At 53.6% G+C, this 24,022-nt stretch overlaps 10 protein-coding genes across 10 annotated transcripts; 6 read left to right on the top strand and 4 right to left on the bottom strand.

Moving 5' to 3' along the window:
* Window positions 1–824: 824 nt before the first annotated feature.
* On the top strand, window positions 825–2,067 carry C7974DRAFT_363249 (endo-1,3(4)-beta-glucanase-like protein; the record flags this gene model as incomplete). The annotated part of the gene is made up of 4 exons (XM_046139756.1): window positions 825–1,078; window positions 1,125–1,140; window positions 1,189–1,402; window positions 1,473–2,067. The coding sequence occupies exons 1-4, from the start codon at window positions 887–889 to the stop codon at window positions 2,065–2,067; spliced, it is 1,017 nt and encodes a 338-aa protein (XP_045994483.1). The 5' UTR covers window positions 825–886.
* Window positions 2,068–2,182: 115 nt separating this feature from the next.
* C7974DRAFT_316547 (Threonyl/alanyl tRNA synthetase) lies at window positions 2,183–3,529 on the bottom strand (the record flags this gene model as incomplete). The annotated part of the gene is made up of 1 exon (XM_046138565.1): window positions 2,183–3,529. The coding sequence occupies one exon, from the start codon at window positions 3,527–3,529 to the stop codon at window positions 2,183–2,185; it is 1,347 nt and encodes a 448-aa protein (XP_045994482.1).
* Window positions 3,530–4,094: 565 nt separating this feature from the next.
* Window positions 4,095–4,970, top strand: C7974DRAFT_316004 (uncharacterized protein; the record flags this gene model as incomplete). Its single annotated transcript, XM_046138540.1, has 1 exon — window positions 4,095–4,970. One exon carries the CDS (start codon window positions 4,095–4,097, stop codon window positions 4,968–4,970), a length of 876 nt encoding a protein of 291 aa, XP_045994481.1.
* A 1,002-nt stretch (window positions 4,971–5,972) lies between these two features.
* On the bottom strand, window positions 5,973–7,009 carry C7974DRAFT_435498 (uncharacterized protein; the record flags this gene model as incomplete). Its single annotated transcript, XM_046145066.1, has 3 exons — window positions 5,973–6,313; window positions 6,364–6,920; window positions 6,972–7,009. 3 exons carry the CDS (start codon window positions 7,007–7,009, stop codon window positions 5,973–5,975), a joined length of 936 nt encoding a protein of 311 aa, XP_045994480.1.
* Window positions 7,010–9,277: 2,268 nt separating this feature from the next.
* C7974DRAFT_415250 (uncharacterized protein) lies at window positions 9,278–9,964 on the top strand (the record flags this gene model as incomplete). Its single annotated transcript, XM_046143877.1, has 1 exon — window positions 9,278–9,964. The coding sequence occupies one exon, from the start codon at window positions 9,278–9,280 to the stop codon at window positions 9,962–9,964; it is 687 nt and encodes a 228-aa protein (XP_045994479.1).
* A 251-nt stretch (window positions 9,965–10,215) lies between these two features.
* Window positions 10,216–12,101, bottom strand: C7974DRAFT_224475 (uncharacterized protein). Its single transcript, XM_046137237.1, has one exon. The coding sequence runs from the start codon at window positions 11,879–11,881 to the stop codon at window positions 10,313–10,315; it is 1,569 nt and encodes a 522-aa protein (XP_045994478.1). The 5' UTR covers window positions 11,882–12,101; the 3' UTR covers window positions 10,216–10,312.
* An 849-nt stretch (window positions 12,102–12,950) lies between these two features.
* C7974DRAFT_378132 (uncharacterized protein) lies at window positions 12,951–15,049 on the top strand (the record flags this gene model as incomplete). Its single annotated transcript, XM_046140396.1, has 2 exons — window positions 12,951–12,957; window positions 13,005–15,049. 2 exons carry the CDS (start codon window positions 12,951–12,953, stop codon window positions 15,047–15,049), a joined length of 2,052 nt encoding a protein of 683 aa, XP_045994477.1.
* Window positions 15,050–15,836: 787 nt separating this feature from the next.
* C7974DRAFT_224479 (aspartyl-tRNA synthetase-like protein) lies at window positions 15,837–18,465 on the top strand. The gene is made up of 2 exons (XM_046137238.1): window positions 15,837–16,282; window positions 16,330–18,465. The coding sequence occupies exons 1-2, from the start codon at window positions 16,051–16,053 to the stop codon at window positions 18,189–18,191; spliced, it is 2,094 nt and encodes a 697-aa protein (XP_045994476.1). The 5' UTR covers window positions 15,837–16,050; the 3' UTR covers window positions 18,192–18,465.
* A 273-nt stretch (window positions 18,466–18,738) lies between these two features.
* Window positions 18,739–20,613, bottom strand: C7974DRAFT_435495 (DNA-directed polymerase-like protein kappa; the record flags this gene model as incomplete). The annotated part of the gene is made up of 1 exon (XM_046145065.1): window positions 18,739–20,613. The coding sequence occupies one exon, from the start codon at window positions 20,611–20,613 to the stop codon at window positions 18,739–18,741; it is 1,875 nt and encodes a 624-aa protein (XP_045994475.1).
* A 366-nt stretch (window positions 20,614–20,979) lies between these two features.
* On the top strand, window positions 20,980–23,781 carry C7974DRAFT_398660 (uncharacterized protein). The gene has a single exon (XM_046142344.1). The coding sequence runs from the start codon at window positions 21,269–21,271 to the stop codon at window positions 23,432–23,434; it is 2,166 nt and encodes a 721-aa protein (XP_045994474.1). The 5' UTR covers window positions 20,980–21,268; the 3' UTR covers window positions 23,435–23,781.
* Window positions 23,782–24,022: the final 241 nt, after the last annotated feature.

Below are 24,022 nucleotides of genomic sequence, written 5' to 3'. Positions count from 1 at the left end.
TGAGATTTGATCAGACCAAAAGGGGACCCATGGTCTTCAGGTATTGTTCTTAAGGCTTTTTCTGACGAGAGTGTGTGCACTTGAATGGAGTTGTTCAGTTGTAGTTGGACAGCTTACTGGTTGCAATAAAGATGGTTTGCATCCTACAAAAGATTTGGGTGCAGAAACGTTCTCTCGTTGTGGGGTGTTTCTGACCTCGGTATACTGGGGAGGTGACATGCGCACAGGACGAATAAGGACGTTGATCGTCGAGCAAAGCGGACTTACTGCTTTGTAAGTCAGTCTGGCCTGGCAATTGAGAAGATTGGGTGATGTGTAACCTAAATCCGCGCTTCGAGTAGTCTTCCCGAAAGTGCGCACGCGCGCTGCTATACCAGCGGAGCACAGGTCCAGGTTTTCTGGAGCACTCAGAGTGGCGAGCCACTCATCGTCACACATTCGAGACTCACCCTGGAACACCTCATTCTCCAGTGCGAGGCTACACAGGGCTACTGCCAGCGTCGACAGCACGAGCTCTGGCGTTCTATCAGGAGGTGTTTGCACGCTCACTGTGGAGACCTTGGGATGCCTGTTTGAGCTCATCTTCCGCTGGAAATTTGTCATGCCAACGACCATTTAATCTACTCTTAAACATATCACGGACTTGCTGGACTATTCTTTTCGATACGACCAATGGCAGTCTGTATCACTATGGCAAGGAGGATAGTATGTTCAAGGATTCTCATTTCATGACCTGTTGACCAGGAGAGAGTATGTGCCTGAGGGCTACTGCAGACATGGGAGTAATGATCTCAGTGACAAAGGATATGCATATAAGACATGGAGGGCTGTTCAAACTCTATCTTTTTGTGCAACCACACAGCGATCCCTAGCACGGGCCGCAGATATGTCTCTGACCAGATCCATTGCGACTCTTCCCCTGTTCTGGCTCTGTGCTACAGCTATCCCAGCTGGGCCTGGCTGGTGGCCAAACGGTACATCGTCAGAAATAGTCGAAAGCGACTTCAATGTCGCCACGTACGGATTGATTGATACGTATGATGGCACGAACTGGCTGAATATGTTCGACGTTCAAGCTGTAAGCGAGCAATTGAGACACGTCGACTTGACTGACATGGGAACAGATACCTGATCCCACACGTGTGTCTCATGAAATCTCTCGCTAATGTGTACTGACGACTCCCTCAGATGGCTTCGTTGAGTATGTCAACGCACAACAGGCCCAACAATTAGGTCTTCTTCGAACACAGGGCAGTCAGGTCTATATGGGAGTTGACACCACGTCTATACTCAACCCCAATGGCCCAGGGCGAAAGAGCGTTCGTATCCAGAGCAAACGAGCTTACAACCAAGGCCTCATCATTGCGGACTTCGCACACGTCCCAGGTAGCAACTGCGGCTCGTGGCCAGCATTGTATGACCCCCCCCCCCCCCCCCCCCCCCCGCTGCTGTACAAACTCTAACAGATCCAGCTGGATGGTCGGTCCCAACTGGCCCAATCAGGGCGAACTCGACATCTATGAAGGCGTACACCTAAACACCTACAACCAAGCAACCCTCCACACTTCCCCGGGCTGCACCCCCTCCGTCGGCCCAGGAGGCGAGACAGGCCGCCGCGTCGAACACGCGGATTGCGGTGCCGGCGGCGGCTTCAACGGCTGCGGCGTCGTATCCACCAGCGCGACCTCGTACGGCACGGCATTCAACGCCAACGGCGGCGGCGTATACGCCACGCTTTGGACCAACTCGGGCATCCGTGTGTGGTACTTTGCAGCACGCGATGTGCCCGCCAACATCCGCAGTGGCAGCCCTGATCCGAGTACGTGGGGCACTCCGGCAGCAAATTTTGGACCAGGTTGCGACTATGGCGCGAAGTTCAGGGACATGAGTATCGTGTTTGATATCACGTTTTGTGGAGATTGGGCTGGGGGGGTTTGGGGCCAGACGTCGTGCGCGCAGGTCAATGCGAGCTGTAGTGCGTATGTGGCAAGCCAGCCGCAGTCGTTCGCTGACGTGAGTACTGCCTCTGCTCTGGCTTTCTGTTGCAGTGTGCTAACACATATGTAGAGCTACTGGTTGGTTAATTCCGTGAAGGTGTACAGCGTATGAGGATGAAGATGGGATACGCACTCTATTCTCTGTATAAACGGTTAAACAGTTGGGTATCGTTTCGCTGCTGAGTTCACAATTCCTCCACTACTGTCTTCAGTGCCTCGATCTCGCCTTTCTGCCACTCCGTGACCTTGCCTTGCCATTTCTCCCCTTTGCCGCCCCCCTTAGCTGTTTTGACTATATCCTTCACCTTCGCTGATAGGTTCGCCACCAGCTCTGCGTTTCCGGTTATGACCAAAGAACCAGATGTTTTGGTGTCGCCGGTGCATACGACGGCAACACCTTTGCTCTTGAGTGTTTCTCGGAGCTCAATGAGAACAAGGTTGATGAAGTCCAATCCGTCGTCAGGACGGTGCGAGAAGGCGCCCACAGCACATTGCAATGTCTCCTTGATCTGTTGTGCCTCATGTTTTGCGACATCCGCTAGTAACCTCTTCTCCCTCTTTCTTCCTTCTGATACCTGCTCGCTAAGACCTTGTACTTTTGCTGCGATATCTTCAGGTGCGGCGCCGGACGAGAGTGACACGGCGATGTTGCGGAGACCATTGATTGCACTGGTGGCCAGATTGATTGCCCTATCTCCGGCGGTGAAGTAGAGGCGACAGTTGGTTCCTCGAACCGACTGTGTATGGTGCAACATGATCAGACCAATATGTGACGTCTGCTTGAGATGTGTACCGCAGCACGCATTGTAGTCAAGATCGCCAATCTTGATAAATCTGATCACACCTTGCTCTCCATCGTAGTCGGCTGGTAGTGTTGATGATACTTTCCCCTCTGGTGTCTCGACCGTGACAGGGAGGTTCTCGCGGATGACCGCATTACATTCTTGTTGGATCCTGACGATTTCTGCGTCTGTGGGCTTCCGTGATAGCTCAACGTAATTCATATCTCCTGGCTGCCCCATGCTCCAGCCCACTGTGGGCAGATCCATTCCGTCCATAATTGCGGAGAGCAAGTGTTGGCCCGTGTGCTGCTGCATGAGGTCCCATCTTCGCGCGTAGTACACCGTCTGCCTAACTTTTGTGCCGATTTCCAAAGGTGTATGCGAGAAATGTATACACCTAAGTCCGTGGCGCTGGATGTTTTCAATTGGTATGGCGCTCATTCCTTTGACACCAAGCGGCGTGATGAAACCGTGATCTGTATGCTGTCCTCCGCCCTCCGGGAATAGGACTGAGTCAGCAAATTCTATCATCCATGTTTGCTGTGATGTCGAATCCGAATTGTTGCTTGTTTTAGACGGATCTGTAGATTTCTTCGACTTTGCTTTGCCGTTCTGTTGGTTTCCTTTCGGTGGTATGTACTCGTCGCACGCTACAACCTCGGTTTCCAGTGTCTGGAGATAAGAGTCTTTCTGGCATGACAGCGCGCCCACCACGCTAGGTATAGGGGGGGTTGTCACAGTTATCGTCATGTTCACGCGCTTTAAGATGTACTTGGAGGTGACTTTGAGATATCCGTCGAGTTCGTGAGTTGGAATGGTACGAAGGTTGACTTTGGAAGCCAAAGGAAGACTCGCGTGATGGCTCGTGCATTAGCCGAAGATCAAATTTTAATCTGTTCAGATACGTCGTACCCAACGCGATCTCGATATCCCTTGAGGAAAACGATCAATCCAGATTTACCACCTTCGACGATTGCCATCCCTTCCCAATCGAGAATAGCTGAGACTGGCGAGGCCTAGATTCAGATCCCTTCCACCAATTAGCAAACGGCGCAATGCGATCCGTTCGTAAGCAATCCCTTTGCGTCATTTTGACATGGAGAACCATCAATATACTCTGAAAGTTGAGATACCTGGCTTCAAGAAATCTGCTGAATTCAATTTTTGTTGCCAGCGTCTCCGTTCAATCAGAAGATAACAACAACTGCGTCGTGGCGATTGTATTATCGATGACGTAATTAGTTCCGAAAACCGATGTCGCGATGGATACATGTCGGCTTTGGGAAGCTCCACCACCCCAGCATTGCTGCAAGACATGCCATTGCCGACTCATGCAGCAGTGACCCGCTTCGTATCCTCACTTTTACCATTCAAAGAGAACGATGTTCCACTCCTTTATCATGTGCCACGAAGACGCCGATATGACGCCGAACTTGCCTCCGTCGATCGCATCGTTGTTTCGATAACTCCCACGCCAGGAGTGTACCCTTTCATAGGGCACACCGAAAACGACCGCCCGCCGCGTACTCTATGCTTCCTTCATCGGCCCTGGCAACTCGATCGCCGTGCAGTACGCGGTAATACGCTTGTACTCTCGAGTCACACATCCTTTGATGAAAACCTAACCGTGGGATGGAACCCGTCGTTAGCAATACGGCTGGGGATGACGGAAGAGAGTTGGTTCTGTGTGAAGGGCTATAAGGGTGACGCAGAAAGAAAGATAGGCATTGTAGGACCGGTCCAGATTCCACGTGATACGATCCTTGATCGCATACAGAGAGAATTTGGCCATACGGAGCTGGTACAAGAGGGACAATCGGACGAGATACGTGTTGTTGCAATTATGAACGCATTCAACGAGGAAGAAGTGCTTCGGGTGCTCGAAATGGCACAAGAGCGCGCGTTGGTGCCAAATGCGAGCTCCGAGACTCGAGGACGGCATGTACTCTACCTTACAGGCCAGCCTCGTGAGAGCGGGATGCTGGCTGCGACTGCACTAGGCCTGACAGTCGCCTGTGTTGGACATCGCACGACTGAAGTGTGGGGGATACGGTTCCTAGCCGCAGCCTTGAGGACAGCGTTTCCCACCGTGGCCGTGGAAGAGATTTACGAGGAAGAAGAGCCCGTAATCAAAAGACCTAAGCAAGAAATAGTCGCACCTATATCGACGTCCGTAGAGGTTATGCAATGAAGAACATTGTACCCAATATGCACCCGCACCCCTCAGTTTCCGCCCATCGGGACAGCGATATGTCTCTCCCCATATATGAAGACTCCGGACGTAGCTGGGCTTGAATCCACCGAAATCAGGGGACTCTAGCAAAATCATAAATGTGTAGCTGCGTGACGTACTGCGAGTTTGTGGTATATATGAAGGTTTGAGAGTTCATTGGCTCCAGTTGGCAAGGTCCAGCCACCTCCAGGCTTCAAAGGCAGCATTGCAGTGAACTAGACGAGAACCATACTTCATACGCCTACTGCAAGCTTCTTCGAGCTACGAGTGTTCCCTTAATCTGTTACCTCCGATAGACTATCGCAAGTTTCTTCAATATTTCTGGAATCACGATCTCCACATGCACTCGCCAAGCATGATGTTCTTAGATCGTTTGTCGAAGAAGCTGAATACTAGTATGTACGTACGAGTCCTATCAAAACAGTTAAGTACAGAATGAGGCGTGTATCATTGAAGGGCCGAACAAAAAGGTCATTAGTCTCTATAATCTTGCCCTTGTTCTGGCGAGCTTCATTATTTGCTTGGACGTATTCAATTATGGTTCATTCACAGGAGAGTGGCTTTGGGATCGAGCAATGGATTGTGGCAGTTGGAGCGGCTGAACTAAGCACCATCCATTTTCAACTTTCCTAATAGCGGGAGTCCTTTTCAGTTCGATAGAGCTGTACTGCACTCAGATCGGTCACCTGACAAAATGCCAGGAACAGTGAAAATCTTTATCGAGAGTCTTTCTCGTTATAATATATACGCTTGAATAGAGCTATTCAGTAGTGTTTCAGCTGAATGTAGTATATGCGAAATGAATTCAGTCTTGGTAAATTAGATAGTAAAAGCTACATCCGCTAAGCAAGGACTGATGTGCTCAAACGAATCCGCCGAAAATAGATACAAGAAGTGAATCTACATGTCCTTTGTGCAGTGTTTACGGACAGCGAGATCATTATACGTCCTCAGCTAAACTCATGACCGTGTATCCTCGGTGACTACGCCTAACCCCTGAGCTTTAGGCTCAATTGCATTCTCTGTCTGAGAGCTCTTCGGTGTGTGATGTGGTGAAACTCGACAGCTCGGTCCAGTAGACAGCTCTGAGTACCTATGATGGGTCTCGGATCTTGAATCGTCAGCAGGAAGCTCCGAGTATCTGTTGGAAGGGCCAACGTCTGCTTCCATCTCCTGAGGGACGTCTTGAATGTGAGCCCATTGCCCTTGCGAGTAAGAGTTCTGGGCGTAAGTGTTGACTTTTCCTGTCGGCGCTATGCTTTGATAGTATTCTCCGTTGGTGGCAGAATATGTTGGTGGCGCTTTTCTATCGTTAGTAGGGATGTGTTTGATTGCTTTTCAGGGCACTTACGTGACTGGGCAACAAATTGAGGCGAGTGAGGGCCAAATGCTTTCCCGCCGTCTATCATGGGGCTGGCAACTTCCACAGTTTCACCTCGTGCGGTTCGTTGACTTCGTCTCCTGCGGCGGAAGACGAAAAATAAAACAAGACCGATCAAGACGACAACTGCACCACCAACTGCACCACCAATGATGACGCCTTTCGATACACCGCCTCCCTCAGCACTCGTGCTAGGTGACGTTTCACCTTGGCCAGCTGCATAGAAATTGATTTGCGCGGGTTGATCCAAGAAAGCCGGTACCAAATCGCCAGCAAGGCATGCTGGGGGGCTGACGGCGCATGGAACTGATTTGCAACATCCCCAGAAAGTGTTGTTACCACCTGGAGCGCAGGTGAAGAAGTCGCTGTTGGTACCACAGGTCGCGTCAGGAAACTTCCCATAGTTTGCTGCAGGAAAGGCCGCTGGTCGAATGTTTCCCTGAGCACATCCTGTCGAGCATGGATCTGCCGTGCCCGCGCAACATCCTACAAATTTGGACGATCCAGTACCTGATGGGCAAGCATACCTGTGAAAGTCAGAATAAACTCCGAACCACAGTTACTCATAGGAGGCGTACCATTCACCACCGGCCGGACAGGTGAACTCGTTTGCCATTGTAAGATTGACTTGCGCGTACGCAAAAATACTCCTTGGATGACAAAAAGACGAAAGAAAGACTGTAAAAAGAATGACGGAGGGTACAGAGAGAAACCGGCGAGAGAAGTGGGTCATGATTACTGCTGATGTGATTACAAGTGGCACAGCAATAGTGATCTGAGGGCGACAACGAAGGCACGCCTGAGGTGCCAACAGGAAGGAATATACACCTTGCACAAGTGACCTAATCGACGTAGCATCCCAGAGACATTTGCGCACCGCCATTATGCTCATAGGTCCAGCTTCCACCGAGCCTCCACTGAGGAGGCCACAATCACAAACACGGTGTAGCTGTAAGCCACTCCGTGCGTCGGCTGAGTTGTTTGCTGCAATCTTGGTGTTGCATGGGGCGCTTATTCCACTTGAAGGTAAGCGGTAGTGAGCATTTAGCACCCCGTTTGCCGGATGCGGTTTGGTGTGGGCATGCGCCGCACGCCCCGACCTCAGCTCCTGTCGGACTGCGGTCATAGCAGAAGTCTAGTAGCGCCCAGAAAACGCCTTCTATTGCTGTGAGGAATGGAACGACTGTACCGATGGGGCCATCACGATTACCTCCATCTGGCGTATATATGCGGCTCTTCGTGAGCGTTTTCCGATGACACCTCGCGGAGTTACAGACGCGCTTACATACGGGAGAGAAAGCATGGGATTACGATTTCAAGTTGCAGGGTCTTAGAGACTCCTCAGAGACGACCTGGCTGTGCCGAGACGCCTGGCCTGGTGTTGGCAATCCGTCGGCCTCGATAGCTTGGGGGCTGAGGGCCAAACTGCCCCACGCTCATGCAGCCTGCAGTCGGAGACGAGAGGCGTAAGGCTGAACGCAGTTAAAATAACATCAGGTCGGGGCGCAGCTCATAAACGAGATTGCCAGTCAACAAATACAACTTGAGTTGAACAACATCTTCGAAGCATCTACGGAGCGGTGGTTCTTACCAACAGCGCTTGCTTGTTGCTTGTACCACCGGTATCGTTTCGACCTTTCACCTTCCTGAAGACAGCCTTCTCAGGTAGCCTCCTTTTGAAGCCAAGAAGCTATTTTGACTCGAGATATGCAAACAGCTCGCGTGCAGCGTCAGAGGGGCTGCGCGCCAATGACCGAGCATACTAAGCACGGCGCAGCTTTTATTGTCTGACCGCCTCACGTGCTAATGTTGAGCATGAGGCAGGAGCCGTAGCGAACGATCGGACTGACTGAAGTAATGTACTGCACGATGTCCGATATCTGCCATATGGTGTAGGAAGATTGGAGGTGTAAATATTACACAACTCCCTGAGCGCGTACCAAAGTAGCGCACCCGCACCCGCACCCGCACCGCTGAGGCCCACTTGCCGCCTCCAACCCCATAACAATATTCTAAATGTTGTAAGTATTTAAGCTCAGTCTGAGCAGAACCTCGCATTAGGCCACTCCGCTCCAGTCGCGTCGAGAATAACTCTCGATCTTATCAAAGGGCTTGCGCTTGGTGCCCAGAAGAGGAAGACCCACCCACCGAACTCGCTCACCTACGATCTATCACGAGCGAAGCCTTGCTACTATACTAACGAGACTTACACGCTTGCAGCCGTTCAAGCGGACAGGCAACGTATTGGAGATTGCGTGACCTTAGCCAAGTACCACCTGCCGGCGAAAGCGTTGACAAGCACTCTGCCTACCAGGTAGGTCGCAATTGCGCATCAACAACAACGCGGTTTTTCACAAGGGCGACCAAAATGAATATGGTCACCACTTCGCCATCAACCAGCACGGCCAACCAAAAGCAGGCGTACACTTTCTGATGATTTTAAGATATTCAGCGACGAGTTCGTGCAGATACTTGACTTTAGGCCATATCGCCCAGAATTCGCTATCAAGTACTGTAATAGGAACGCAAGTAGTGGTCTTAATTCAATAGACTTGATGTAGACTGATGGTTGCGCACAGATATCTGGCGCAGACGGACGCAATGTCGAAGTCTGATGGCATCGCACCTCAACATCATAGACCCTGTCGCCTCGAGAAGTGAGTTGGTGATCACATGCAAATGTAACGACGCAGGTAAAGGTGCTCTCTCGCCTGTTCAGATCGTGAGTTCGTAATCTTACCCTGATCGTCTCTCACCTTGCTTGAACGCTGCTAGCACTATATATCAGCCGCTTCGACCAACTTCGACCAACTCCTCAACCACCCCTTCTGACATTCTGTCCCACATCTCTTTCATCAAACATCGTCCAACAAACCACCACGATATGCAAACCGAGCTCACCAACGACGCCGAGCGCGCCGAGCAAGTCGAGCAAGTCGAGCAAGTCGAGCAAGTCGAGCAAGTCGAGCAAGTCGAGCAAGTCGAGCAAGTCGACAACCCAGACGCCGAATCAGACGAGGAGTACGAGCGGAGGAGGAAAGAGCTTGGGCCTGGTGGATTTGGCCTCTTACACGACCTAGTGGTCCCATCAACTCCTGTTAGGAGGGCATACAACCGGATACAACGAGAGAAGGCGAAGTGGTGCGAGAAGTTTCAGCATCCAAAGCTCATATACGAACCACCGACAAGGACGTTCAGCTACGACTACGTACGGAATCTCCATGGCACCATAAGAACCCTGCAACGAGAGCAACAGCAAGACCGAGCAGAACTCCAAGAGCTCAGAGAGAGGCTGGCGCAGACGAATCAAGACAAGCGAGTGGAGCGTATGCCCGTCGACTACGAAAAGCTGGAGAAGGTATACTCGAGAGTTCTCAAGATGTCTCAAGTACCCCTTCCGAATTTGACAGCAGGCACTCCGAGAGAAGCCGAGAGCCTGGATATCTGGAACGATGAAGATGATACACTTGGACCATGGTTTGATGAAGCGGAAACGATGATCACGAAGATGGGGAAGGCGTTCGACATTTTCGTCGATGACGCCATGGACGAGTCGGAATCCTCTCAGTGATTAACTGAACTATTGACGAGCTCGACACGCCGACGGCGGTACCTTTTGAGCTGGTCGATGGACAGAATGGTGGATTGGAGTCGAATGGCGGTTGATGGACAAGACGTCTGACGTCAGAGAGGAATCTAGGCGGGTTCGACCTATTCGTAGTGCTTGGTAGAGATCACGAGAGAAGCATGGTTACCTACGTGTCGCCTGGCTCGAGACATTGAGAATGACAACACTGGGCATGGAGGTTGCAAGGACATCGAAAACTGAACCAAGATTATTTGATAGTCTACAGCTGGAGTACAATACAAACGGAATCTGAAAGAGCGAACGTCTAGTGATCTAAGTCTAAGTATACATCTACTTGCGCAACTTGCCACTTCTTGTGCTCCCTCTCGCCACGCTCTCGTGGCCCTGCGCCTTGACACTTCTCCTCTGCGCCATGATCTGCGAGTACTTCTCCGGCGTAACGCGCTCCTCGAAATCCTTCTTCGTGCGGATCTTCCTGTGCTTCTTGCCTGCAGCAATTGCTTTGGCGATGGGCGGCGATGATGCCGTGGAGCTGGCTGATGCAGATCCCATGCTCAATGCGGGTGTAACGACTGGTGTGTGCAGGAGTTCTGATGGCGAAGTGATGGTAGGTGTGCGGGGTCTGACTGGCTCTGTTGTGGCCCGCACACGCTTCGCAGACACTGTCTCGACTTCGACATTTATCTCGCTACCTCTCTTGCGTTTCTGTGTCGCCGGGATGTTGCCTGGAGAACGGCGAGGCTTCTTGGTAGGGGCTGCTTGATTTGTGCCAGAAAGCGCAGGTGGGCTCTGCGGGATGTCCGACGATAGGATGGAGTCGTCGGTTGCGGCCTTGATGCGGCGAATCGCTGATAACACTTCAGGTGCTGAATTGGACGACGGACTATGACGAGGCTTAGAGGGTGTTGTGTTCACAACCTTGCGGACATCATCAACGATGTGGTTGATGTCAGGTAGCTCAGGCTCATGCTCTGATTGTTCCACTTCGGATGGCAACTCGTCCGCGGGACTGACTTGCGGGCCAATATCCAGTCTCTCGAGGAAGACTCGTGGAGCGTACTCGTACTCCCCGTCCTCCCGTCTGGAGTCGTTGCTACGGTTGAACGTATCGACAGCGTTGCGGAGTCTACCAACAGTACAGAACTCATTGATCATCGCGATATGGTTCGGGTCAGGCTTAGTTAGCTCGAACCTTGAGCCGGACTCGTATCGCTTGAGGTGGTTGAGGCGTTTGAGGCGGGAGTCGTTGAACGACACACCATTGAAAGTCACGGGAGCTTTGTTATCCATGTCACCTGTTGTGGCAAGATCCCAGTGGATTCTCAAGCTCTCCCACTCAGCCATACGGATGGTCTCTGGGAATGGCAGAGATCCTGCGGTCTTCTTGTACCAATTTTCGGGGTGGTTATCAGGACCTCCGTAGAGATACGTCCTCTGCAGTTCATCCTTATTGCTATCCTTCTCATCAAGTTGTACAGGTCGGCCGTCAGGGGTCGTAGGCTGGGAATATTTGCGATACAGAGCACTCTTTGCTGCGGTGGCATGGTACTTGGGAAAGGTATGCCCGTAAGAGTCATCGTCTACAGCATCCTCGTACTCACGCATGACATGGTCGATCTTTTGTTTGACGCGACGGCACAGTTTTCTGTCGCAGTCGTAGTTGTAATCCGCTATCTCTTGTATAAGACTTTGGTCGATGCGCTGAATACGTTCCATGTATGTTGTTGGCGAATCGCTGCCTCCCTCTGTGATCACATAGTGGTGTGCTTGTCTCAGCAAGCCATCCATCTCCTCACGGTCTGGCATCTCCTCGTCGCTGGATGCATAGTCGTCTTCCGGGTCGGAGAGGATGAGCTCGGGAGTCTGAGCGACTGCGTGAATTTGATTTCGGGCTGTCATGCTGAGTCTGTCGGATTGAATTTAGGCAGCGCGCTGGGTATTAAACGGATACGGTCCTGTAGGGCTGGCAAACTTGCAACCGGTGAAGCGGAATGATTGTGAGAAAGACAAACAGGCGCATGCGAGATTTATTTCGTTGAAGCAAACAGCCTGCCTAAAATAACCCTCTCATTGTTGTCGGACTGAACAAAGCGCACAATAGAACGCCTTCGTATGCGCTATCTCCTTGCAGTTGCGCCTCTGCAGTGAAGCAGCAGATTTTCTCTTTGTACTCAACGAAGCATGTCGAACGCGGCCGTGCGCTCGATTAAGTTGCGGATGTCACCATGGTCGTGTTTCAATGCTAGACCTTGCATGGCGGCCATGCAGTTGAGGGTCGTTGTGCTACGGGATCCACGGTCTTTTGAGACTTTTCAATATCGTTGGATAGACAACTTAGATGCGGTGTAGCACGACGCCTATGCTGGGGCTGAAACAATGGAAAATGAACGCTGATATCGGGAGTGGAAGTGAAGAGACAGGGGCCGGAGGGGGCCAGGCATTTCTTTCATCCTCAGTGCCACTACGAGTAACTTCTCACAGCCACAGAGCCCGGGTGTGGTCCCTTGGCTAAAATTTGAAGTCCCGTCGATTTTCAAAAAGGCAAACCTTCGCGAAGGAAGAGGAGTGGAGGAAGGTGACCGACGAACCGGCCTCCGGGTGCGTATCTAGCTCGCTTGCTATGATGTGGGGCAGGACATTCAGCATGTCATCGCTTGCATCGCGTATCGCGTACCGATTGCATCGTCTGTCTTACATATGCCCAGGTTCTCGCGATGAGGGGAAGCATAGAAGTGGAAAAGTGCATGCTGAAGATGCTAGGGTGTAACGCCATGCTGAGATGCCTCGGCTCGCGCAGCATCACCGAACGCGTGTCACTTCTCTCTCCATCACTCCAGTTAACATCAGCACAGAGGCTGGCCTTCCTATTTCGTTGCTGACATCTGCTTCCTTGCGCATTTCTGTCCTTGCGTTTTCCGTGATACCCAAGTTCTTCGTTACATCCGCGACCTCTCATTGACTGTCTGCAATGGCAGGTTAGCAACTACAGTCGTAACCAAAGAACGAAGCTGACGCAACGCAGGCCTCCCTCTCGCAATTCCTGCTGCCGCTGCAGGTCTCGCATATATCAATGCTCGCCATGGCATCAGCTATGACTGGCCGCTGCTCTCCTCCTTCATCCCAGCGATGCTTGGCATAATTCGCGCCGAACGCCGCGACCAGCTCAATGTCTTCTACGAGCTCGAGGCGCTGGTTCAAGGCTCCCGCGCAGATCACCCGTGGATTATTTTCCAAGGACAGACATGGACATACAAGCAGGCCTATGACATTGTCTTAAGATATGGCACATGGCTGAAGAGCAAGGGCATTCAGCCGGGGGAGATAGTTGCTATGGACTTTGTAAACTCAGAGACATTTGTCTGGGTCTGGTTTGGGCTGTGGAGCATCGGTGCAAAGCCAGCGTTTATCAACTACAACCTGACAGGCAAGTCCCTCATACACACCGTTAAGACGTCGACAGCGCGCCTGGTGCTCGTTGATGAAGAGAGCAAGGCCAATTTCGCCGAGCATGTCATGGTAGAACATGGGTTCTCACCTGTTCCTGCGACGACAATGGGCGGCAGAGAGGCTCATTACGACTTCGAGATGGACCAGAGTGAGGTACTGCGCTCAGTCAAGAGCCAGGCGTTGGCACAAGTGCAACAACAGGGCATCACTGCCACGCCCCAGCAGAAGAAGTTGGAGATTGTGTTCTTCGACAAACAGCTTCAGGAATCAATCCTCATGCTCCAACCGACCCGCCAACCCGACTCCTGCCGTGCTGGCCAGAAGCGCAACAGTATGGCCATGTTGATCTACACAAGTGGCACGACTGGCTTGCCAAAACCTGCCGTTATGGCGTGGGGCAAGTGCAATGGTGGAGCAAAGTACATCTCTGGTTGGCTGAACATCAAGGACGACGTGTTGTATACTTCGATGCCACTCTACCACTCCTCCGCTTCCATCTTGGGAGTATGCGCCGTTCTTCGCGCCGGCGGTACCATCTGCCTTTCCTCCAAATTCAGCCACAAGACCTTCTGGCCCGAGGTTAGAGCGAGCAAAGCAACAGTCATCCACTACGTTGGTGAGACCTGCCGCTACCTGCTCTCTGCCCCTCCTTCTGCTCTGGATCGAGCGCACCACGTGCGTGCGGCTTTTGGCAACGGTCTTCGTCCTGATGTCTGGGAGCCATTCAAAGAAAGATTTGGCATAAGAACCATTTACGAGTTTTACGCAGCCACAGAGGCGCCAGGGGGGATGTGGAACCGCAGCGACAACACGTTTTCCTCTGGTGCCATTGGCCGGAGCGGGACTCTTGCTTCCCTCATTGTTGGTGGAGGCATGTGTGTCGTACGTACTGATCCTGACGCCGACGGAGCGCAGCCTCTTCGCAACAAAGACAGTGGTCTCTGCTATGTGTGCACTTGGAATGAGCCTGGCGAGCTGCTGTACCAATTGGACCCCGCGAATATCGAATTGAAGTTTCAGGGCTACTTCGGTAACGACGGCGCAACAAGCTCGAAGATTGTCAGAGATGTAAAGAAGCCGGGGGATGCATACTTTCGCTCTGGTGATCTCGTGCGCCACGACAAAGAAGGGAGGTGGTGGTTCGTAGACCGCATTGGAGACACTTTCCGCTGGAAGTCTGAGAACGTTAGCACTGCCGAAGTCGCAGATGCAGTGGGGCGACATGCTGCAGTAGATGAAGCAGCTGTCTACGGAGTCCAAGTCCCCGGTCACGACGGGCGAGCTGGCTGTGCTGCCGTGGTCCTGAATGCATCTGGATTGTCCAGGTCAGACAATGCAGAGAAGAGTATTGCAGTCAAGGGAGAAGTGCTGGAGTCCCTCGCAGCGCATATCACAAAAGAACTGCCTGCTTTTGCGAGACCAATTTGGATTAGGGTCACCAAGCAGCTACAAACGACAGGGACAAACAAGCAGCAGAAGCACGTGTTGCAGAATGACGGGATCGACGTACACGCAGTCGAGCAGGCTGGTGATGCGTTGTACTGGCTCAGCAAGGGAACATATGTCCCGTTCACGGCAGAGGAACACAAGAAGATTGAAGGTGGGGGAGTGAAGCTGTAGACCTGATGTAAGGTTATATCATCTATCAATTCCATCTCGATGACTACGTGTCGCTATGTCACAATAGCTGTGTCCCAATCTCGATTTGCGTCTGCTTATCTATCATCACGATCGTCTACGTCGTTTGTGTTCTGACACCGGCCGCTTCAAGTCAACAAGTACTGTCGTTGAAACATAGCGGACATGGCCCATGGCTCTGTGTTAGACCAGTGTGGTCATAACTGAACGTCGAGCGTCAAGACAGTATATAGCATATGCTTTACATTCCATGTCTCGATAGAAGCGGACTAGGAACAATTGGCACTGCCTTTCATTTGTTCTTTCGCTGTTCCGTTAAGAAGGAGAAGGTGGATTGCCTTGCAGCTTCAAATGTATACAGCGATGGCAGGTAGATAGGTATGCTATGCATACAGAACCCCACATGTAGTCAAAGACGGTCCGATGCAGACACTCGGTTGCATTTAACCCCGGATCACTGTGCACGGTCGCTTCGAGAATCCTGTTGTATTGATATACGGCAAATATTGTACAAGGTCCATCCAACTCGTCGTTCGTCATCGATCGTAATCGCATCGCATAAGGCGGAAAGACACCGTCCAGTTTGGTAATCAGAGATGCTGTAAAGCGTCCGTTCTTGTAACAAGAAGGGTGTGCCGAACGCGGTTGTCATGCAGCCCTCCACAACCACCAGCGAACCACTTAGGCCCGGTAAAGGGAGAGTTCGAAGGCAGGTGAGGAGGGTTGCTCAAATTAAACACGCTGAGCTTTCATCATCTGTGATATGTTAGTTGGGGTAGTAGGGGGTGTGCGCGTGGGGTGGCTTACAGTAGTTAAACTGGAAGGATGAAGAGGAAACGAAGGTTTCGGATGGCGGAAACTTTTGTGGCAGGCGCGCTTGGGCCAAGTCTTGGCGGCTCCGTTCACTTTTTGATCAGTCGATGAACCATCATCGTAAACATCAAAATCAGGTAGCGAGCCACTAAGTCGTTCGTTATTGAGAGATGAGTCTAGTGCATGCTTCGAGGCACGTTGCAGGTCGAGGCGCATGTCGATGGAGCTCCTATGCTGAGATATCTCGATTTGTTCGAACACGCCCTCACAGCATCACGTTTGGTCGCGCACAGTTATGCTCACGGGTAGCGACTCGCTCCATAGCGAGCGTCCAGCCCAGCACGCAAGCACTATCGCCAGAGCAGAAGCTTCGCAATGCATTGGATGATTTCAAAGCTTCAAGTATGCAAATTGTCAATTATCACCTCCTCTTTACTCACGTGTCACAGCACTTCAATCCTGGAGACACCTCGATGATGAATGGAGGGTGCTACGATCGGATAGCTTAAATCATAAACAAGCTGGTCGAGAGGTTGAGATCACGGGCTACCTGGGCACACGACGAGATATAAGTCAAAAGCTGTCTTTCGCCATGCTCCGCAGCAAGAATCAAACATGGTGCATTCAGATTGTGTCTACAGGTAACGCTGAGGGCGAAGAGGCAAAGGCGCATAATCGCCTCCGGACCTTGAGAGAATGGACACCGGTCGTTGTTCGAGGCAGGCTGCTAGGGAGAAAGCAAGCCGACAGCGATACCTATCTTGGAATGAAGATGGTCACAGATCGGGAGATTTCGCTGACAAGCATCACTCCTCTGAACGAGATGCCAAACGACATCATAATTAAGCAAGACACCGTCTTCGGGCCTGAGCAGCGACACCTGCAACTGCGGACCGACTCCGAGCTGCGCGAGAACATTCTCATGCGGCACAAGGCTATGCAAAGAGCGCGACTGGAGCTGACGGCAAATGGGTGGAGGGAAATCGAGACCCCCATCCTGTTCAAATCCACTCCTGAAGGCGCACGAGAGTTCCTTGTGCCAACGCGGACTAAAGGTTTGGCATACGCACTTCCCCAGAGTCCACAGCAGTACAAACAGATTCTGATGGCCTCGGGCATCACCAAGTACTATCAGTTCGCACGCTGTTTCCGCGACGAGGACCTGCGAGCCGATCGACAGCCAGAGTTCACGCAGCTCGATATGGAGATGTCGTTTGCGGGTGAGGAAGACATGATGGCCGAGACCGAAAAGCTACTGAGAACGCTGTGGTACAAGATCCTCAAGCAAAAGGTGCCTGAATCTTTCCCTCGAATGACCTACCAGGAGGCCATGGCTTCATATGGATCAGACAAGCCTGATCTGCGCCACAACTCCAAGATCCACAACATCACCCAGCACCTGCCCGCAGACCTGATCGGCAAGATCACGCCCCTCGAAGACTCTACTGTAGACGCTATCAAGATCTCCATCTCATCTGACCCGAAGGTCACACGGAGATTCATCTCCGACTTCCTCGACAGCTCCGAAGGCCGCCCCTTCCTCGAAAACCCCGACGGCCAACCCGGCGTCTTCGTCGGCGACCACGGAGCCCCCATGCAAGGCCTGGGTCCCCTCGGCCACCAGTATCTGATGGAGGGCCCAACCGACCTCGCCATCGAACACGGCGACCTGCTGGTAGTGCAGGCACGCCCCACCGCCCCCTTCGCCGGCGGTGCCACGGCCCTCGGTACCCTGCGCCTAGCACTCCACAAAGCAGCCATCGCGGCAGGCCTCGCCCCGCCCCCCGACCCCAAAGACTTCCGCTTCCTCTGGATCCACGACTTCCCCCTCTTCTCGCCCACGACTGCCTCCGAGCCCGGCCAGGGCGGCGCCGCCGGCCTCGCCGCAACACACCACCCCTTCACCGCGCCCAAGACGCCCGCCGACGTCGAACTCTTGCTCACTGCCCCCACGGATGCAGTCGCTGCACACTACGACATCGTCGTCAACGGCGTCGAGCTCGGAGGCGGCAGCCGCCGTATCCACAGCGCCGCCGTGCAGGAATTCGTGTTCCGCGACGTGCTGTGCATGGCGCCGGAGCGCGTCGAGGATTTCCGCCACCTGCTCGATGTGCTGAGGTCCGGGTGTCCGCCGCACTGTGGGCTTGCGCTGGGCTGGGACCGGGTGATGGCGGTGATGTGCGGGAAGGAGAGTGTGAGAGATGTCATTGCGTTTCCGAAGAGTGGGAGGGGCGAGGATTTGGTGGTTAAGAGCCCCAATCGGCCCACGGAGGGGCAGTGGGATACATATGGGCTGCAGGTGAAGCAGTAGGGAGTGGGGAGTGAGGAGTGTGCCTGACTGTTCGGCAGGACGGGGCTTTCCATGTAATATGTATATTGCCATGTACAACTATTGTTCAAAATGGAACTTGACAAGATTACGCCGCTTTTGTTAAGCTTCAAACGCGCATCCTAGAAATTGTAGCTTAGTCACAACATTTACTGCAACATCGGGCAAGGATGATTGATAGTTTCAACATAAGTTTTTCTCATAGAATATCTATGCTTGAACGCCTGAACGGAGGTGTCCAAGTATAGTTCCGTGGCTTGAATGGCTATGATAGACATCAGTTAGTTCCTTGAAAAGGGCTAAGTGACTGGTCGGGCGTGTCTGCGTGTAGAAACGACCAGGCTCAAATTTCCAGGATGCGAACGTGAACATTGGAAAGCGAAGCGTGGATGTTGCCAGGTGCCGCGCCTGGGTGCAGTAAATTCACATTAGACAGTCATCGCGCACACGCTTTGCTTCGAACACTCCCGCGAACTCTGCACATCTCCATTGGGTATCACAACTATCAAACTGCGTGCCAAAACGTCAATCAGCCCGTCCCAGCAAAGAAAAACGCCCGTCTCTTTTCGCGCGCCTGCTCTTCCGAGGGCTGCTCGTTCTTCGGTCGTCCCCTCTTGCCCTTCTTCTGCGGCGGCTTCGCGACACTCGTCTGCTTCTCCAGAGCCAGTGGTGGCGGTGTCGACGCTGTGGATTTGACAGCTTCTTTGATCGTGTCGCGTGAGAGGCAGAAATCAATGTGCGCGTTGAAGGTGCTGTCGTCGGGTGGTTGAGGGAGTGTGCAGATGGGGCATGTCCATTGCTCGTCTGCGACGGGGGGTGGTGGCACAGTCGTCGTTGGGCCGGTGTCGTCTTTGATGTGTGTTCGTTCGTACTCTTGCGATAGTTGCTCGAGCTCGTTCATCTCGTCGTTGCGCTCTCGGGCTGCGGCCTCTTCGAAGTCCTGTTCTGGCCATACCTCCCATTCGCCACCGGTTCGGTTGACTCGCTTTTTTGTTGGCGCACTTCCATTTAACCTGCTGCGTCCGAAGAAGTTGATTCCAGGCTTCTTGGTACTGATGATGTGCGTGACTCTCAAGCCCATGAGCCGCAGCTTCATGTTTGGGATTTCCTTCATGAGCTTTTCCAGCATCGGCAGGCCGTACCTGTAGAGGTCGTCCGCCCGCTGCACTGCAAACGGCGGTGTTGTCTGGCGGGTGTGGACTTCATACGTGGCAAGCTTGATCTTTATGCATAGGGTTCTGCCCTTGTATTCGGTGCGCTTTAGATCTCCCTCCAGTTCGTCAGCGACCCACCGCAGCTTCTCACGTAAGGCGTCTGGCGACCCCAGCTCCCTGAATGTTGTCTCGGTGCCGACACTTTTACGATGTGATTCTTCGGGCTGCTCGATCTTAGTGCGTCCGAGGCCGAGGTAGCATTGCATCAAAAATTGGAATGCTTTCTGACCGAACAGCTGAACTAAGTAGCCGCGATGGGCATAGATATCCCCACATGTCTTCACGCCAATTGCATCCAGTTCGCGCTCGAAGACGCGCCCAATGCCGTTGACCTTCCGTGTCGGCATCGTCTTCATAAACTCCATGATGGTCTGTCGATCACTGGGCAGAAAGAACTGGCCGTTAGGTTTGTTCTTGTTCGAACCAATCTTGGCGAGCTTCGCGTTGGCAGCGATTCCTGCAGACACAGTGATCTTTGCCTTCTCAAAGACTTCTGCCCGTAACTGACTGACGGCTTCTTCTGGGCTCATATCGTGATCAATGCAGTATTGTGTAAGGTTTAGGTAAGCTTCGTCGCAACTTGCACTCTCGAAGTTTGCATCGTACAGGGCCAATACTGCGCGGACCTCCTCTGCTTTTGCCATGTACTTTGGGAAGTTCATAGGCACACAAATGAGCTGCGGGCACAACTTCATGGCAACAAAACCAGCCATGCCTGAGCGACACCCAAACTTCCTCGCGTGGTAGTTGCAGGTGGTGAGCACGCCCTTGCCTACGGCCATGGGTACGTGCTTCAGCTCAGGTCTGTCCAGCTCCTCCACTGCAGCGTAGAAGGCATCGCAGTCGAGGTGTACGATGGTCTGGCTCAGATCTCGACTCAGCTCTAGCTCGGCGATGTAGTCATCCGCGCGACGCAAATCTGACGAGATGTCAAGCTTGTCTAGCTCGGCCTTCTTGGCCAAGATCTTTACAATCTTTTCGGTCAGATTCTTGTCCTTCACTTCTTCGTTGTTGAAGAACTTGGAGCCCTTGGAGGCGTTGTATATGATCTCCGAGACTTTCTGCTGGTCGACCGTGTCCTGCCCCGCCTTGGTGAGCGACGGCCCCAGCAGGTGGTACTTCAGCGAGTCGTGCTCGTTCGAAGCAACGTCTGGCTGCGGAGACTCGCTGGCCTGCGCTGCTGCCCGCATGACGACGGTGCTCTGCCGCAGGGCTGGCGGCGGTGCAGGGGTGTCGGTCGGCGTGGTCAGGGTGGGAGGCGCCGCAGTCCCGGACGCGTCGGTTGGCTCGGCGGGGGCATGTTTGGCGGGCGTCACGTTCGAAGAGCGAGTCTGCGGGAGCGGGGGCGGGTGCGGCGGTGAAAGGATAGACCCGGGCGCGCTGCTGGTCATGTTAAATGCGACGGCATCGTGACCACGGCTGTGGAGCTGGTATTGCCTATGGCGAGAGCGTGGCTTGACATTTGATAACGCGCTACTTGGATCCTAGCGACGCTAGCTATGCAGGGCAAGCGGCCGAGAATCATCAGGGATCAACCAGATCCAAAGGACATCATCAATCACACCACAACAGACACAGTCCCCGCCCAAGAACCCCCTCGCTGACTCCTCGAGCGATGGATCCGATTGCGACAGCACCAAACACACACGAACAGTCATTGTAGCGCGGGGTAACCTCGCACGCCTCCACCGCCAGTCCACCGCCTCCGTCCGCAGAAACACCAAACAAGCAACCGTCATAACAGCCAACCCCCCAGCAACCGCTCCATCGCCACCTCCTACGGCCATGGTCCATCTGTGCACTGGCACCTCCTCCCTCACATAACACCTCCCCGCCACCTGGAGGATGCCCATCGACCGAAACACCCCAAACAACTCGCGGCCTCTGAAGCCTACGCTCGCTAGCACCCGAACCGCCGCCGCCGCCGGGAAGACGCCTGTCACCCCGCGCCTCGCCCTCGCGCCCTCGTCGCCATCCAGCAGCGTCTCGCACACAAGTCGCACTGCGCGCAGCGCCAATGGAGTCGCTCCGCGCCTCGCTGCTCCCATCAAGGAGGACTCCGCCAAGTCCTTCCTCAGCATCAATGTCACGCCGCGCACAGCGACGCGCAAGTCGCGCGTAGGCGTAGGCAGCAACTCGTCCACGCCAAATGCCTCACCCGGGTCGACCCCTATTAGCTCGCGCCCCTCGTCCATGGTTGATTTTGCGCATCGGGAGCACGGTTCTGCTCAAAGTGGGCCTTTAATAAATGCAAATCACAGACCACGGAGCACGGTGGGGAGCAGCAATCACAATCTAACGCCAACCCCCCGGTTACCATTATCGAACATCTACAACCACACGCCGCCCGAGACAAGCCAAACGAAAGATGCCTCGTCTATGTTTTTCCATGTGAACAGTGTCAGGTCGCCAAAGGAGTCGGCGCCCCCACCAAAGCCGCCGCAGAAGAAGCCTGCAGTCTTCTTTCACGCAAATGGGAACCAGGCTAACAGCCCGCGGAGGCCTTCCATTCCATCGCCACCGTCCTCGGCAGTAAGTAGGCCGTCCTCGGCACTAGGCAGGCCATCCTCGGCTGTCGGCAAGGCGAATTCAAGTGTTGGAAAGACGCCATCCACTGTGAGCAAGCTCCAGCTGGGGAGCAAGTTTCTTCATGCCGACTCAACACCGGAAGTCAGATCTGCGCCATTGTTGAATCCAACAGCTGCTACGGTACCGGATCTGCCGCCAAATCCAACGACCGCTCCGCAGGGACCCGTGGCTCGAGCACCTTCGCCTAGCAAGGATTGGGGACACTTGTCGTACCGCAAGGGTGCCTCACAAGTGATTCGGCCGAACCTACACACGCGCAACTCGGCTCTATCCGTTCTATCTGGCATTAGTGTTGCAGAGGAACCCGACGACTCGGGTAGGCGGTCCAGCATTACTTCGTCGCTCAGCAGGCCCGGTCATTACAAAAGCGCCAGTCTTTCTTCGATCGACTCTGTCGCTGATTTGAGGAGGGTCCCGTCCCACGAGGCCCGTAACGCTACACCTAGTCCCGCTCATCACGGTAACCGTGCCACCAGCAATGGCACATCCCTGTCCGATAATACCGCGCCCACGCCGTCGCCGTTAGCTATCAGCCAGAATGCTCTGCCCTCACCCGGATTGACCAGCCCCACGAGAATTGCTGGAGGTCAAACACCACTGGAGTTGATGAATGAGCTTGCAGCGAACGCTCGACGAGAGCGGAAAGTGCTGGACCTTGAAATAAGCAATTCGTCCCTACTCGCGATCAATCGATCGCTGGAGAAGGAGATGCGTAAACAAAAGGCCGAACTGAAACGCCTGCGACGAATGAGTCGCGCAGGCCGCTTCTCGATGGACGCTCTTGGTTCGACAATGGATACATTCACAACCAAGAAGGCAAGCGACCTCTCTGACATGTCTGAAGTGGAAGAAGAGGAAGATGAGATGGAGGAAGCGCCTTCGGAGGAAGATCCGGAGAGCAGCGAGTCCTCCTTCGACGGGAGTCTGCAAGGAAGCAGCGTCCAAGCAGAGCGCGACGAAGCCTATCGCCTTAAGGACGAGAAGCGTCTTCAGCTGGACCTCGCCAAGCACCGCGACATCCTCATGGACAGCCAGCAGATGAACGAGAGCCTGAAGCGCTGCCTCGGCTGGACCGACCAGCTCATCAAAGACGCCCAGAAGGCCCTCGACTACAAAGTCAACATCAGCGACGTCCGCCTCGGCGGCCGCGTCCTCGTCACCGAAGACGATGAAGACGACCTCCACCAAGACGAAGCCCGTGGCCTCCTCAGCCCCTGGAGCCCGCCCCAGCGCGCTGCCGACTCACTCGACCCTCCCGTCCCGGACTTCGCACGCGCCGAGAACCGCGACAGCGGCGTCGACGTCGGCCGCCTGAAGCACGACCACGAGCATGATCTGCCTGACGACTTCGAGCCCCTTGGCTCCCCCTTCGGCGACAGACTCGCGTACCTGCACGCTGGCATCGACGACCTCAACACATAAACTCTTTTCTATACATATGCATGTATTTCCTTTGTCATATCGAGCATATACCAGGCGCACTTGGACCGGCGCGCACTTGTTTCTTTCCCTTTCCGGCGCAACGGGCTCTCCTCTCTGCCGCGACAGCGCTTCTTGAATCATGCGCTGCTTTCAACTCGACTTTTGTACTACGGGCGAGTCACTGCATGGCCGCACTGGCCGTGGCCACGGGGCTTTTCCGCCGCCGCGCGACGCCGCGGTTTTTCTTCCTTACTGGCGTGGGCTCGACCCGCTGTTGTGTTTTCTTGAGATACCCCCGTTTTATACTCGGCCTGACTCTGTAGTCTTGAATGCAAGCTTACCTGACTCTGTGGGGTTTTTGTGCTGTGTGTAGTGCTTGTGATGCTGTGCTGTGCTGTGTTGAGGTGGGGCTGGCGGTGTGTGGAGCTGCGGGAAGGAACGCACGGCTCGTGCACCTTGTCGCAATGGCAAATTCTGATCTGGTTGCTTTGCTGTGCGTTTAGTGCTCAGAGACACGATCTCCTCTCGTTCCATCCATCGGATGGTGGATGATGTGCTCATCTCTAAATCTCGCGACGCAAGACATCA

Source organism: Boeremia exigua (genome assembly GCF_020726555.1).
Source record: "Boeremia exigua strain MPI-SDFR-AT-0100 chromosome Unknown C7974scaffold_9, whole genome shotgun sequence".
In the NCBI taxonomy this organism is placed as follows: Eukaryota; Fungi; Ascomycota; class Dothideomycetes; order Pleosporales; family Didymellaceae; genus Boeremia; species Boeremia exigua.
This window is presented reverse-complemented; position numbering and strand designations above follow the sequence as displayed.

What these genes read in the sequence shown, in the direction of transcription:
- C7974DRAFT_224475 (XM_046137237.1), bottom strand. Translation starts at nt 11,881, where the DNA reads ATGACAGCCCGAAATCAAATTCACGCAGTCGCTCAGACTCCCGAGCTC.
- C7974DRAFT_398660 (XM_046142344.1), top strand. Translation starts at nt 21,269, where the DNA reads ATGCCCATCGACCGAAACACCCCAAACAACTCGCGGCCTCTGAAGCCT.
- C7974DRAFT_224479 (XM_046137238.1), top strand. Translation starts at nt 16,051, where the DNA reads ATGAGTCTAGTGCATGCTTCGAGGCACGTTGCAGGTCGAGGCGCATGT. An exon ending in GGATGATTTCAAAGCTTCAA is followed by an intron (nt 16,283 to 16,329) that starts GTATGCAAATTG and finishes CACGTGTCACAG; the next exon opens with CACTTCAATCCTGGAGACAC.